The sequence below is a fragment of the Lytechinus variegatus genome, chromosome 2 (genome assembly GCF_018143015.1).
Source record: "Lytechinus variegatus isolate NC3 chromosome 2, Lvar_3.0, whole genome shotgun sequence".
NCBI lineage: Eukaryota > Metazoa > Echinodermata > Echinoidea > Temnopleuroida > Toxopneustidae > Lytechinus > Lytechinus variegatus.
In genome coordinates, this window is record NC_054741.1 from 74,210,775 (window position 1) to 74,224,530 (window position 13,756).

At 38.8% G+C, this 13,756-nt stretch overlaps 1 protein-coding gene across 2 annotated transcripts in view; it reads right to left on the reverse strand.

Annotated features, from left to right (window-relative positions):
- Window positions 1–12,686, reverse strand: part of LOC121408993 (neurogenic locus notch homolog protein 2-like) — a 43,494-nt gene extending 30,808 nt beyond the window's left edge. For both annotated transcript variants that reach the window (XM_041600757.1, XM_041600756.1), the window contains exons 1-2: window positions 12,507–12,686; window positions 2,088–2,471 (exon numbers count right to left, since the gene is read on the reverse strand). In XM_041600757.1, the coding sequence (XP_041456691.1) occupies window positions 2,088–2,471; window positions 12,507–12,525 (403 nt within the window). In that variant the 5' untranslated portion in view covers window positions 12,526–12,686. The remainder of the gene's footprint in view (window positions 1–2,087; window positions 2,472–12,506) is intronic.
- Window positions 12,687–13,756: the final 1,070 nt, after the last annotated feature.

Below are 13,756 nucleotides of genomic sequence, written 5' to 3' on the forward strand. Positions count from 1 at the left end.
AAAAATCAAATGCAATGATTATGATGTACAGGTGTATCAACTTCAAAAGACACTATTATATTTCAATAATTATGCTCCATGAATAACCATGTACTATAATGAAAATACATGTACAGAATAATAATTCATACTTTTTAAAAAACAAGTCCACCCCAACAAACAAATTATTTGAATAAAAAGAGAAAAAACCAACAAGAATAACACTGAAAATTTCATCGAAATCAGATGAAAAACAAGAAAGTTATGACATTTTGAAGATTCGCTTAATTTCACAAAACACTTATATGCACATCCTGATCGGTATGCAAATGAGGAGACTGATGACGTCATCCACTCACTATTTATTTTGTATTTTGTTATATGAAATATTAAATATTTAAATTTTCTCCTTATTGTCAAGTGAAGCAGTGATTAATTCCTCTCTATACATGTGGAATTAGCATTGTTTAATATTATAATATGGTTCAGTCAAGTCGGTCCTTGTGGTTAAATCTGTAAAAATTGAAATATTGTATAATTCAAACAAATAAAAAAGAAAAGAAATAGTGAGTGATGGACATCACCGACTAACTCATTTGTATGTCACTGAGTTGCGCATATCACTGTTTTGTGAAAAATAAGTGAAACTTTAAAATGCGATAACTTTTTTATTTTACATCCGATTTTGATGAAATTTTCAGTGTTATACTAGTTTGATTTTTCTCTATTTATTGAAATCAACATTTTGCTGGGGTGGACTTGACCTTTAAATTAAAAATGAGAGCCTCTCTTAAATTCATATCGTCAGAGATGTGGTCTGGTCAAATCAAAATTGCTTCATACATTTAGATAATGTTGATGACATGAAATAAATTTCACACCAATAACTGCACATTTGTTTTCTTTTTGACATCAAATATAATTTTCTTTGGCATACATGTAGAATGCTAAAAATTTCACAATATAAATCATATCTTTATGACAGAATAACCAAATCTGCAAGATAAGTGTTAACATGGACTTTTTACAAGAAAAATAAATAACAAATCTATTGCTTAAAATTCAAATATTTTCATAAGAATCAACGTAATAAAAACATAATTTACTGCAGTGCGGTAAAATTGCAATATTGAGATGATATACCAGTACAGCTCACAACATTGAACCATCAGCAGACAGTTCTTTCATACAAAAACAAAATTAGAAAAAAGTAAGCGTGGGTCACCTCACGTGATCGTCAGATTCTGACTTAGTAATGGGGTTCTCCCTTCTTAACATGTTTGCCATTACAGTAAAATATCACAGTTTTCACTATAACTTTACAGCAAATATGAACTTTGTACGGCACTATGCTCTATGATTCTCTTGATATTAATCATGCAGGAACATCACTTATTATACATGTAGTTAGAATACATGATTGTTAGAAAAGTGTTCAGACTCTCAAGACTATCAGATCTAGTAATATGGTTAATACCTTAAAGGTAAAAGACAATAGAAGCAGCAAACATTATTTCATGAGAAAGTGTTTTAAATCAAGGTTAATTGTCAAAATATTATCATACAGGTGTACATCTAGATCTGGTATAAATGTAAACTTATCTTTGTAAAATCATGAAATCTTAGCTCAAAATCGATAATTCTGATGATCACTAACATAGAAAAGCATGTATGTGGAACAATGTAACAATTTTGCTTCGAAAAATACCCAACATTAACAGAACTCTGTGCTTATTTTGCTAATTTCTCAGCAATCATACATTTTCTTCCAGACCTGTTTGGCACATATTTTATTTTTTATTTATAGTACATACAAACACTTTGGTGGTAATTTCACTGGATTCTGTTCCAACTGACTTTGAGATCGTTACCACAACTGGTATTTATCTTAAAGCAGTCAGACATGAGGGGTTTGGGGGCTATGAAGAGTAATGAAGTTTATATTTTCGGCAAATGTGGGAGAAAATAAGAAGTCACTGTCACACAATATAAAGTAAAATGAAATTGAGTTGAAGTGAAATGAGATCACAGAACGAACATCCAATAGCAAAAATGTCAATTATTTTCAAGCCTCTTGAATATTTCAAATCTTTAGCATGGCTCCTTACCTTTGTCAATAAGCTGCTCCACCAGCTCTTTGTCTCCTTCCTTAGTAGCCTGGAGAATAAGAGGTAGAACAGGTAGCTCCTTCCCATCCAATGGCAGACTCACCCGCAACGGATTAGTCCGGTCTGTGCTCACCCATTTCCAATGGAACCGATCTGGATCATCTTGGTGCAGAGAGGAGGGGCCGCTCCCTCTCGGGAGGGACTGGGCCAACTTATCTCCACTACTGTTATTTCTCTCTTTCTCCTGTAGGAGCCATACAGTTTTAAAATATTTCTTCATGTGAAGGAGTGCCAGGTTAAGATTGTCTCGGAGCTCAGCACATTCAGGATCTTCCGGGAGCTTCATAAGGAACTCCTTTATAAAGGAGACTGCCTTTTTGAAATCTGGAAGTTAAAAAAAATTGGCATCAGTAACTTACAATACAACATTATATTCGGGGAACCACCTCCCCCTCCCCATATCCAATATCAAAGGAAAATATGACATCAGGGGTGGTATTCTGAGATGTGACACTGCTATGCTTGTCACAAATCGGTGTATTGAATATTGTCTTTTCCCTGTCATATCTCTGTAAGTTCCCACCCATCTTTTTGGAGGCAAACCAATCAAAATTCACCGTTAGTTCCCAGTGGGAGCTCTTCTAACCAATAGGAAGGCCCGGTGGCACGTGGGACGCATCCTTAATACAGTACATCACGCAACTGCACGTATGTCGATGCGCTTAACTAAGAGAGGCACTTGACTAAGATGCGCTTAACTAAGAGAGGCAGGGAGCTGTGAAGGATTTTTTAGAAGAGAGATAGATAAAAGGGAAAACAGAGAAAAAAAAGAGGAATTATATGTAGGGTCTAATTGTGGCATAAAAAACTTTAGAAAATAGTCATGGATGAAGAATGAAACTAATAATAATACCACAACCTAATCTAAATGACATAAGTTAGTCGGCAGGGCATTGCGATCTGTTTGGTACTAAAAGACATGACAAAATTTATGACTGCTAGACCCTGTCATAAGTTTTGTCATATCTTTTGCTTGTAATTGCAAATATTACGTGCATTTAAGAGCCTCGTATTTATGAGAAGAAAAAGAGAGAGACAAAATTTATACGACATCCACCTGAATACCGATTCTGCCATATCTAGTTCATTACGATTAACATGCACGCCAAATAAAATTACAATTTTTCTGCACACGCGCTGCATCTCCCTACGTACATGTACACACTATCCCAAGATCATCGCACAAATTGGCGTCCATTTTCCTCTTATAAGCCAGAATGCAAGACATGTTGCCACTCAAGGCGAGGGGCCAGTGGGAGGGTTCAAATGAATATATCCAGTTATCTCGAAAATAAGAAATAACGGTATTTTCATAATTTACTGTCAATAACTGGGATATATTCATTGATTTGCTAGATCATCACCAGTTGACTTGATCATTTCAACAATGCAGTACAAGATGATGTCCCGAGAAGCTGCAGCAAACGGCTTGCGCAACGTTACAAACGACTGGTTGGAGTTGGGAAATGTCTGAAGAATGTCAAACAAGGACAAGGGTTGAAATAGGGAACCCGCATTGTTTGATCGAAAACCGTTTCAAGGATCTGGACACCAGATCATATGTACCGGCAGTTAAGGGATCTGGAGGGAGTTAAGGAACTCCATTGTACCAAGTGCGAACAACTAGTTTTAGATAACAAGGCGTGGAAGTCAAAGCTACGTACTGTATATGATTACTGATAAACGGATACAAGGAGGGATTTTGACTGATAAACAGACGAAAGATGCCCTAATTACCAACCCAAGAGGGAGTTAGTCAAGCGTCAAGAACGACTGACAGTGGAGAGATAATCGCGATCAAAAAGGCTGAACCTTACGGTTCAGTAGATCGTTAAATCAATCCAAGAAGGCAAAGGGCTAATAAAAGCCCAAGTCGAGTCGCCGACTTAAGAATCAGTGCAATCATAAGGAAAGCGATCTCAGATGCATGGTGTTTATGGCCAAGGTCTGCTCCCGAGTCTCCTCAAATTTGCACCCCTAAATGGCATTATCTTCATTACCAAATTAGCAACCCTACATGGCGTGAAGAGAGAGAAAAGTCTACTCTAATCGGCGATTTACCAGTGAATGGTGCTGAAATGCAACCCTTTTTTGCCAAAGACGTTACCCGACGCACGCGTCTGTAACATTGGTGAAGAACAAAAGGAAACAAGATGGCTGCGTAAACATCGGGCAAGTATCTTCCATCTTTTCATGATATTTTTCTCATTTTTTAATGAATTCTCGTTTAAAAATAAAATCGATGGCGCAGAAATGTCGGAAATGAAGTTGCATTCCATGTACATGATTAGGGCTAGATCTTTTAGAAGGAAAGTAGACATCTCGGTGGCGAAAGTTTCAGGTTTAGGCGGCCTACACGCACATGAATGGATAGGAATACCGTATGGGCACTAGTATTCAACCCGGCATAATTCAAAGATTTTGACATATTCCCCGAAATATTTAGAAATAAGGAAATTATCTTAATTTCATACCTTTGTTATTTCCAGATTAATCTGTAGACAGGAATAACCGTCGTTTCTGGGGATTTCATTTTACTATAATCCCCATTCACCGGCGGTAATGTGTTAGTGCGGGCCTGCATGTGTAATCTGGCCCGACAATTCGGAGGACAGGTTTTGTCCAGATTTTTTATTTCTTTTTTATTCTAAATGACATTATATTATCTCGAAAGAAGGCCCACTATTTTCGTTAGACTCTAATCTTTCTATTGATACTATATAAAATCTATAAAATATTGAAAATATACATTACCGATGAGTTATTCCCCGGGTTATTCCTTATTTTTTAATTTTCTGCCGGAGAGGAAAATATGGCAGCCGTCAACGAGTTGTGCTTTTATCAAGGCTTTCCGATAAAATTTTCGATATCTTGGCCAATCAGTTCGAGCGCAAAGCAGCACAAATCGCGATAGGTAGCGACTGGTAAATACGTCTGTAAGGATGATGACGTCATCCAAGATGGCAACTTACGTTGACCAACGAAAGGATCGAAGATGACGATGTTTCAATCATTATTTCAAAGGAATTAGCGGTAACTGCGGTCTAAGGTACAATATTTTTTAATTTTGAACATTTTTTCGTAAATATGGATGTGATTTCTTTTTCATAATGTGACATTTTATGTACAAAAAAACGATCGGAAAATCTGGTTTTCCGCTGTTAGATCTAACGTTACTGCTAAAATACGGTGTCTGTACATACGAGCCTCCAAGCTCTTCAGTCTATGTATTGGTGAGTGCGCCAACGCAGTTCAGCGGAACAACCAAAATACAGAGACTGAAGCTTTTGGTCTAGGTAATCTGTTGTTGGTATTTTCTTTATCAATCTGTCGACTGTATGCGCGAAGGATCGAATTATGCGGCGATGGCCTTTTGCACTTCTTCTTCTTCCTCCGCTGATCCTGGAGATCTACAGCTGGTTGCTGTATTGTTGCATAAAGCACAAAGCACTTCCTCAGAGTAGAATATGTATCGGTGATTCAATACAATTACACATTCAAGGCCGTGTTTCTGCTTCCACTTTTCAGGCCAGAATCAGCGTTTTCAAACGTAATTAGTCCAAAACACGGTTGCGTCCATGCTTACTTTCATTTAAACGCTGTTTCAAAACGCCGATCATAAACTAAGCTTGTAACCGATTTTGCAATCGGCAACCGATTCCATTCGATTTCACCACAATCGGCGATCACTTGCCGATCTTCGATCATGCCCCTTGAAGGAAAAAATCGAAAATAAAAAATCGGCGTAGATCTAGATACAGTGCGCGATTGTTCAGAACATATTTCAAGATTGTTTTTGAGGTGCTAGCTATTTAGAGGTCGCATTATTCAGGGAGAAAGACGATGTTTAAGAGGATCCAACTCATGGTGATAGCGGACCCCGCCGTGAACTTTTAAAAGTCGTACTATTTACGGAGCTCATTGCGTTACTCTCTTACATCGTTTAGGATGATATAAATCTTCTCTTCAACCTCGTGGTGATAGCGGACCCCGCCGTGAACTTTTAAAAGTCGTACTATCGACGGAGCTCATTGCGTTACTCTCTTACATCGTTTAGGATGATATACATTCTATTTTCAACCTCGTGGTAATAGCGGACGCCGCCGTGAACTTTGAAAGGTCGTATTACCGACGGAGCTCACTGCACTACTCTCTTACCCTCTTTATGACGCTAGACATCTTCTCTTCAACCTCGTGGTAATAGCGGACGCCGCCGTGAACTTTGAAAGGTCGTATTACCGACGGAGCTCACTGCGCTACTCTCTTACCCTCTTTATGACGCTAGACATCTTCTCTTCAACCTCGTGGTGATAGCGGACCCCGCCGTGAACTTTTAAAGATCGTGATAATGACGGAGCTCATTGCGTTACTCTCTTACATCGTTTAGGATGATATACATTCTATTTTCAACCTCGTGGTGATAGCGGACGCCGCTGTGAGCTTTTAAAAGTCGTACTATCGACGGAGCTCATTGCGTTACTCTCTTACATCGTTTAGGATGATATACATTCTATTTTCAACCTCGTGGTGATAGCGGACCCCGCCGTGAACTTTTAAAGATCGTGATAATGACGGAGCTCATTGCGTTACTCTCTTACATCGTTTAGGATGATATCGACGGAGCTCATTGCGTTACTCTCTTACATCGTTTAGGATGATATACATTCTATTTTCAACCTCGTGGTGATAGCGGACCCCGCCGTGAACTTTTAAAGATCGTGATAATGACGGAGCTCATTGCGTTACTCTCTTACATCGTTTAGGATGATATACATTCTATTTTCAACCTCGTGGTGATAGCGGACGCCGCCGTGAACTTTGAAAGGTCGTATTACCGACGGAGCTCACTGCGCTACTCTCTTACCCTCTTTATGACGCTAGACATCTTCTCTTCAACCTCGTGGTAATAGCGGACGCCGCCGTGAACTTTGAAAGGTCGTATTACCGACGGAGCTCACTGCGCTACTCTCTTACCCTCTTTATGACGCTAGACATCTTCTCTTCAACCTCGTGGTGATAGCGGACCCCGCCGTGAACTTTTAAAGATCGTGATAATGACGGAGCTCATTGCGTTACTCTCTTACATCGTTTAGGATGATATACATTCTATTTTCAACCTCGTGGTGATAGCGGACCCCGCCGTGAACTTTTAAAAGTCGTACTATCGACGGAGCTCATTGCGTTACTCTCTTACATCGTTTAGGATGATATACATTCTATTTTCAACCTCGTGGTGATAGCGGACGCCGCTGTGAACTTTTAAAAGTCGTACTATCGACGCCGTTACTCTCTTACATCGTTTAGGATGATATACATTCTATTTTCAACCTCGTGGTGATAGCGGACCCCGCCGTGAACTTTTAAAAGTCGTACTATCGACGGAGCTCATTGCGTTACTCTCTTACATCGTTTAGGATGATATAAATCTTCTCTTCAACCTCGTGGTGATAGCGGACCCCGCCGTGAACTTTTAAAAGTCGTACTATCGACGGAGCTCATTGCGTTACTCTCTTACATCGTTTATGACGATATACATCTTCTCAACCTCAATGATATATTTGTCTTTGCAACTTTTCTTTTATATTTCTTCTTAGATATCAAAACATTTTAATAACATATTTCAAATCATCGTGCGTGCTTGCGTCTTCTACTACATTTTAATTGCACTTGCGACTTTAAGATGATGCGTCGTACGAGATCAAGAGATCATTCAAATAATTCTAAATCGCTATCACCTAAAAATACTTAAAAAAGATGTCCCGCCGATCGTTCATTAACCTGTGATCTATGAGAAATATTTTCATTTATTTTCCTTTGCGCCTTTGCTCGGAAGATGCGTCTTTCGTTTATCTTTCTAATAACAATCACTCTGTTTATTTTAATAATAAAGCAAAACCCTTTAAAACATGTTCCAAACGATCGCGCATGTTGGCGACTTCCATTCCAATGGCATGCATTCGTCTTTTTGACTTTGTCAGGAAGATGCGCGCGACCGCAAACAAAATTTTGATGTATTCCTTTGTTTTTAAACATCGCCGATTCGATTTTCGATTCGATTTCGATTTTAGAAGCTTAACTGCCGATCCGATTTTCGATCTTATTTTTGATCCGATTTACAACATTATCATAAACTCACAAAAAGGTGTGTTTGTAAACGTCGTTTGACCAGAATCAGGCTTTCTGGGGAAGTATAAACAGAACTACGATCGTAAACGTGTTTAAATGACGTCATTTGATACATGCTTCTGCTGAGATGAAAATCCGCAGGCAAATACAGTCGTATTGCTCCATGTTATCTCCACGTAATAACAATCGGAAAAAAAAGGCGATTTGCTCTGAAAAGTTAAGCATAAACGGCACTCCCAGAACCACGTTTATGATCAGCGTTTTGAATCAACATTTGAAATCGCTGATTCTGTCCTCGTAATGGAAGCATAAACACACCCCAAGAGAGAAAGGAGGTACCGCACGAAAGATGTGGATTTTGTGCAGGAAGAGTAAGAGTTTAGTGGTCAGCTTGTCTTGCATGGAAAAAGATTTTGGATGGACAGGTAATAGAATGGACTTAGCATAGTCTTCACAGCAGTCTTGGGAAAATAAGGAGCAAATCGATGCAGGAAGGTCTAATTTTCTTACTTCCTCTTGGAGTTCATCACGCTGAGTGTCAAACACTGAATGACACTAGTATTCAACCTAGTGAGGATAGATAGCAAATCTCATAAGGGTTTAGATTGCTAGATCTAGATCTATGTAAGTCTCTGGCTTTAATTCCCTGTTTGGTCTAATCTCAAATGGTCTAGTCCATAGTCGGATGAGACAACGGCAGATTGAGAGACGGGGCCATCTTTCATCACTAGGTTGAATACTAGTGCCGGCGGATTGAATACTAGTGCCAAAAACCATCGCCATATAATTTGATCAGATCGCCCGCGCACACAGTCGAGAGGTTGAAGAAAAAAATAACGGAAAAAGAATAACCAGCATTTGCTCTAGTCTTAGAAATAAGACGGATCTAAAATTTGGATAAATTCTATATATTTGAGGAAACTCTCCGAACGGGCTGAATACTAGTGCCCTTACGCTACCGTACCTGGCTTCATTGAGAGTTTGTTAGTAATAGTACCTTGGGCTTGGTCACATTTGTTCTACGGTGGCCGTATGGCGAGTCGAAAACAGTCGTTTTATTCATTTTTATTCAAACCGATTATGTAGATGGGGCTAAATCGTGGTTTTGGGAACCACTCGTAGATTTGTGTATGCGCACTTGTGTACAAAGAGAATGGAGGTGGAATTGGGGAGCCGTGCGTGTGACTGAATAAAGCGCTGCTGTATATGAAGTGAACGGTGGTTCCCAATATCACGATAATGCCGTAGATGGTACACACAAAAATGTTAAAACGGCCATTTTCGACTAGCCGTACGGCCGCCGTAGAACAAATGTGACCAAGGTACTGGTATTACCGGTGATGATTTTTACTCTCTAGCTCTAGAACTTAAAAAGCCGCCTGGCCGAGCCAGCCCTAGACCATAGCTTCGGTCTCTGTTTTGTTGGTTGTTCATCTGAACTCTGTTGGCTTCACTCACCAAATACAGAGACCAAAGTTCTAGCGCGATCTGTACGATGTGGGGACCTAAAGCTACGCAATTTGTTTACAAACGATAGAAACTATGCCAATTTTAATATTTGAACAAATTATCTGTCGCTTACTTGTGGCAAATATTCTAAAGATCATTAAGCAAGAACAAAATATCACAAAACTCACTAATACGAAAATCCCGCCGTGTTTTCCGAACACCTCTTGAATTCGCCGCCCGATGTTAGAAGGGGTCCTAAAGCTACGCAATCGATTTATCATGCAGAAAAATAGAATTTCCTGTGCCTCAATTTCTAAAATATGTTCATACTATTATAGGATAATATGAAGAGAATATAGCTCAAAAATTCAAAACAGTTGTGGGTGTTCTCTGCATTTAGAGATTTACTGCAGCCTCTGTAGAAAAAATTGAATAGGAATCGTTCGTGACTCTGTAGTCATAATTCCACACAAAGTGCGCATTTGCCATTAAAAACTGCATGCGCGATGAGTGGTGCGTAGCTTTAGGACCCGCGCAGCTTTAGGACCCCCTACCATACAGGGGAATCAATGGCCATATGTTTATGTACTTAAGATCGGATAAAACCAGTAGAGGCGCACGGCCAATATTGGAGACTGTCTCCAATGTGGGAGATTATCTCCAATATCAGAGACTTTTGTAAAGAATTTGGGTATCCAATTTCAGAGACAGTCTCCAGTTTCGGAGACTAATTTTCTTTGTTTACATTTGTGGCAAAAGGATTACCTTGGCGGCAAATAAAAATGTGATAAGCAGATTCCTCATGAAAATTTACACTTTTTCACCGTCTACTTTAAAAATTCACCGTCTACTTTTGTTTTGATAAGGATTTTTGTTGTCATCCACACACAAAACAAATGGGCTTCTGACCTCATCGAGACAAAATTTTGGGTGGAAAAAAAAGTGTTTTTGTTGGTGTTGTTTCTTTTGTCCTTTTGCACAGCAAGTCTCCAATTAGACCAAAAGCTTCAGTCTCTGTATTTTGGTTGTTCCGCTGAACTGCGTTGGCTCACTCACCAATACATAGACTGAAAAGCTTGGAGGCCCGGACGTACAGACAACGTATTTTAGCAGTAACGTTAGATCGAACAGCGGGAACCCGATTTTCCGATCGTTTTTTTGTACATAAAATGTCATATTATGAAAAAAAATCACATCCATATTTACGAAAAAATGTTTAAAATTCAGAAATATCGTACCTTAGACCTCAGTTACCGCTAATTCTTTTGAAATGATGATCGAAACATCGTCATCTTCGATCCTTTCGTTGGTCAAGGTAAGTTGCCATCTTGGATGACGTCATCATCATTACAGACGTATTTACCAGTCGCTACCTATCGCGATTTGTGCCGCTGCTTTGCGCTGCGCTTGGACATATTGATGTGCGTGCGTTCGGAACTTGTCGCTCGCATTGATTGGCCAAGATATCGAAAATTTAATCGGAAAGCCTTGATAAAAGCACAACTCGTTGACGGCTGCCATATTTTCCTCTCCGGCAGATCGGTCAAAAAATAAGGAATAACCCGGGGAATAACTCATCGGTAACGTATATTTTCAAAATATTATAAATAGTATATGATATCAATAGAAAGATTAGAGTCTAACGAAAATAGTGGACCTTCGTCCAAGATAATATAATGTCATTTAGATTCTAAAAGAAGTAACAAATCTGGACAAAACCCGTCCGCCGAATTGTCGGACCAGATTACACATGAAGGCTCGTACTGACACATTGCCGTCGGTAAATGGGGATTGTAGTAAAATGTCAGAAATTGTTGAATAAATCCCCAGAAACGACGGTTATTCCTGTCTAGTCTCCAATGTGGGAGATTGTCTCCCCTATTGGAGAGAGTCTCCCATATTGGCCGTGCGCCTCTACTGAAAACGGGGAGTGAATTTGCGCGACAGCCGAGGTAAGTCACTGTTTTTGTTCCTTTCAACTTCATTTTTCTCTGTTTTTTGGCAATTACCGGTAATGCCAAGCAGTAGAGGCGCTGGTCAGAATATTGGGATCGTCCCATTTTACAGGGACTGTCTCAGTTTATAAGGATTTCTTCACACAAGAAATCTGGGAATGTTCATTCACCTGTCAAGTGCCGACACCAATCAAGTGTGCTAGTCAATGTTAACATATCAGGTTTCATAACAAGATTATTGGAAGACGGTAAGTCATGAAAAATAGACGGTGAACTGGGGGGAATTGAGGTCACTGAATCTATTTTTAGCACTCTCAATTTCCGTAATTGCTGTCTTTGTCCCGTAGGGGGAAGTGAAAAAAAACGTCCCCATAAACAAGGACAGTCTCAATTTATCAAGACATGATTTGTCTTGGTTTATGAGGATATCCTTGTTTTCTGGGACAATCCCAATTTATGGACCAGCGCCTCTACTGCCAAGAGGGAATATAATTTGCATTTTTTATTTTTGGTTGCGTTAATTTTCAAAAATTTTATTCATTAAAGACAAAAATTGAAGAGCCCCGACAGGGGGATTTTGCATTGCAACTGCAAGTCCCCTAATGGTGGCTGCACGATAGCGAGCCGTCTGTGTACGAGGAGAATTTTTTTTTTAACTCCTCCAAACAGACGGCTGCCAGCTGTCTAAGCCGGCCCTGGCTAGGTCTAACGGGCCGGAACTACCGTACCGGTACCGTACCTGGGTTAGTGAAACTGACAAAGTGAGTGTTAGTACCGTACCGTAGCCGTAGGCCTACTGTTACAGTGTTGCTAAATTTACTTTTCTTACCCTTTCCTTTGATAGTCATGGTGACATCACCTCATTCCGAAATCTTTGAACCAAGTTAAATGTGAATATATGCTTGAATTTGTCCCACAATCCTTAAAATATGCGAAATTTTGGCATTTCTTAGCCATTGTCAAAATGGTTATCGTTCCATCGTCAAGGAATAGCGTCGATGACGATGTTTAACATCGTTAATACAATTTTCATGTAAGATTCTAAACGTAGATGGCGATATGTCAAATCTGACAATTTTTGTTTTGTTCATAAAATTTCGCTCCCGTTTTGTATCCTCCTATAAAAGGTCTATATAAATTAAAATTTCTAAGTAGGCCTATATATATTTCTAGTTTCAATCGAATATACGTGACGAAAACAACACAACAGAACAAACATCTATCCACTAAAATAATAATAGAGTTAGCCCTACTTAAGGAACTCCACTGGTTACCTCTATTCCAACGCATTCAGTTTAAAGTCTGTTTATATGTATACAAAACTCTAAATCAATTAGCACCTGAATATCTTAATAATACCATCAAATTATACACACCCTCTCGTAATCTTCGTTCAATCACTGACACATGCAGACTTTGCATTCCCTTGTCAAAACTCTCCTCTGCCGAAAAACGGTTTGCCGTAGCAGCTGCCAAGACTTGGAATGCTATCCCTCTTTCAATAAGAAATGTTTCCAGTGTTCTTGGCTTCAAATCATCCCTTAAGACATACCTTTTTCCTCAATAATTAATATTTTCCTTTTTATCTTGAATATTGTATAGTAATCATTGCAAATATTAAATGTTTCCTATTTTGTACGCGCTATGGTACTTTTTGTTTCAAATCATCCCTTAAGACATACCTTTTTCCTCAATAATTAATATTTTCCTTTTTATCTTGAATATTGTATAGTAATCATTGCAAATATTAAATGTTTCCTATTTTGTACGCGCTATGGTACTTTTTGTTTTTAGCGCCTCTAAATACCCATTATTATTATTATTATTATCAAACGAATTTTAAAAGGGGATAAGCAGGGGCGGATCCAGTCTCCGCCAATCAGGGCCCACATTTTATTTTTTTCCATCCAGGTTGATTTTTGTTGGTTTCTTTGGAGGGATAGTCCTAATAGTTACTTATTACGTTATGAAACATCATAAATGTGTAATAATATCTCATAAGCCTTATTGATATACAGTGCGTATAAAAAAAACGGGACAGATTTATAGAGTCTATAAAAAATTTTGTTTCAAAGTATG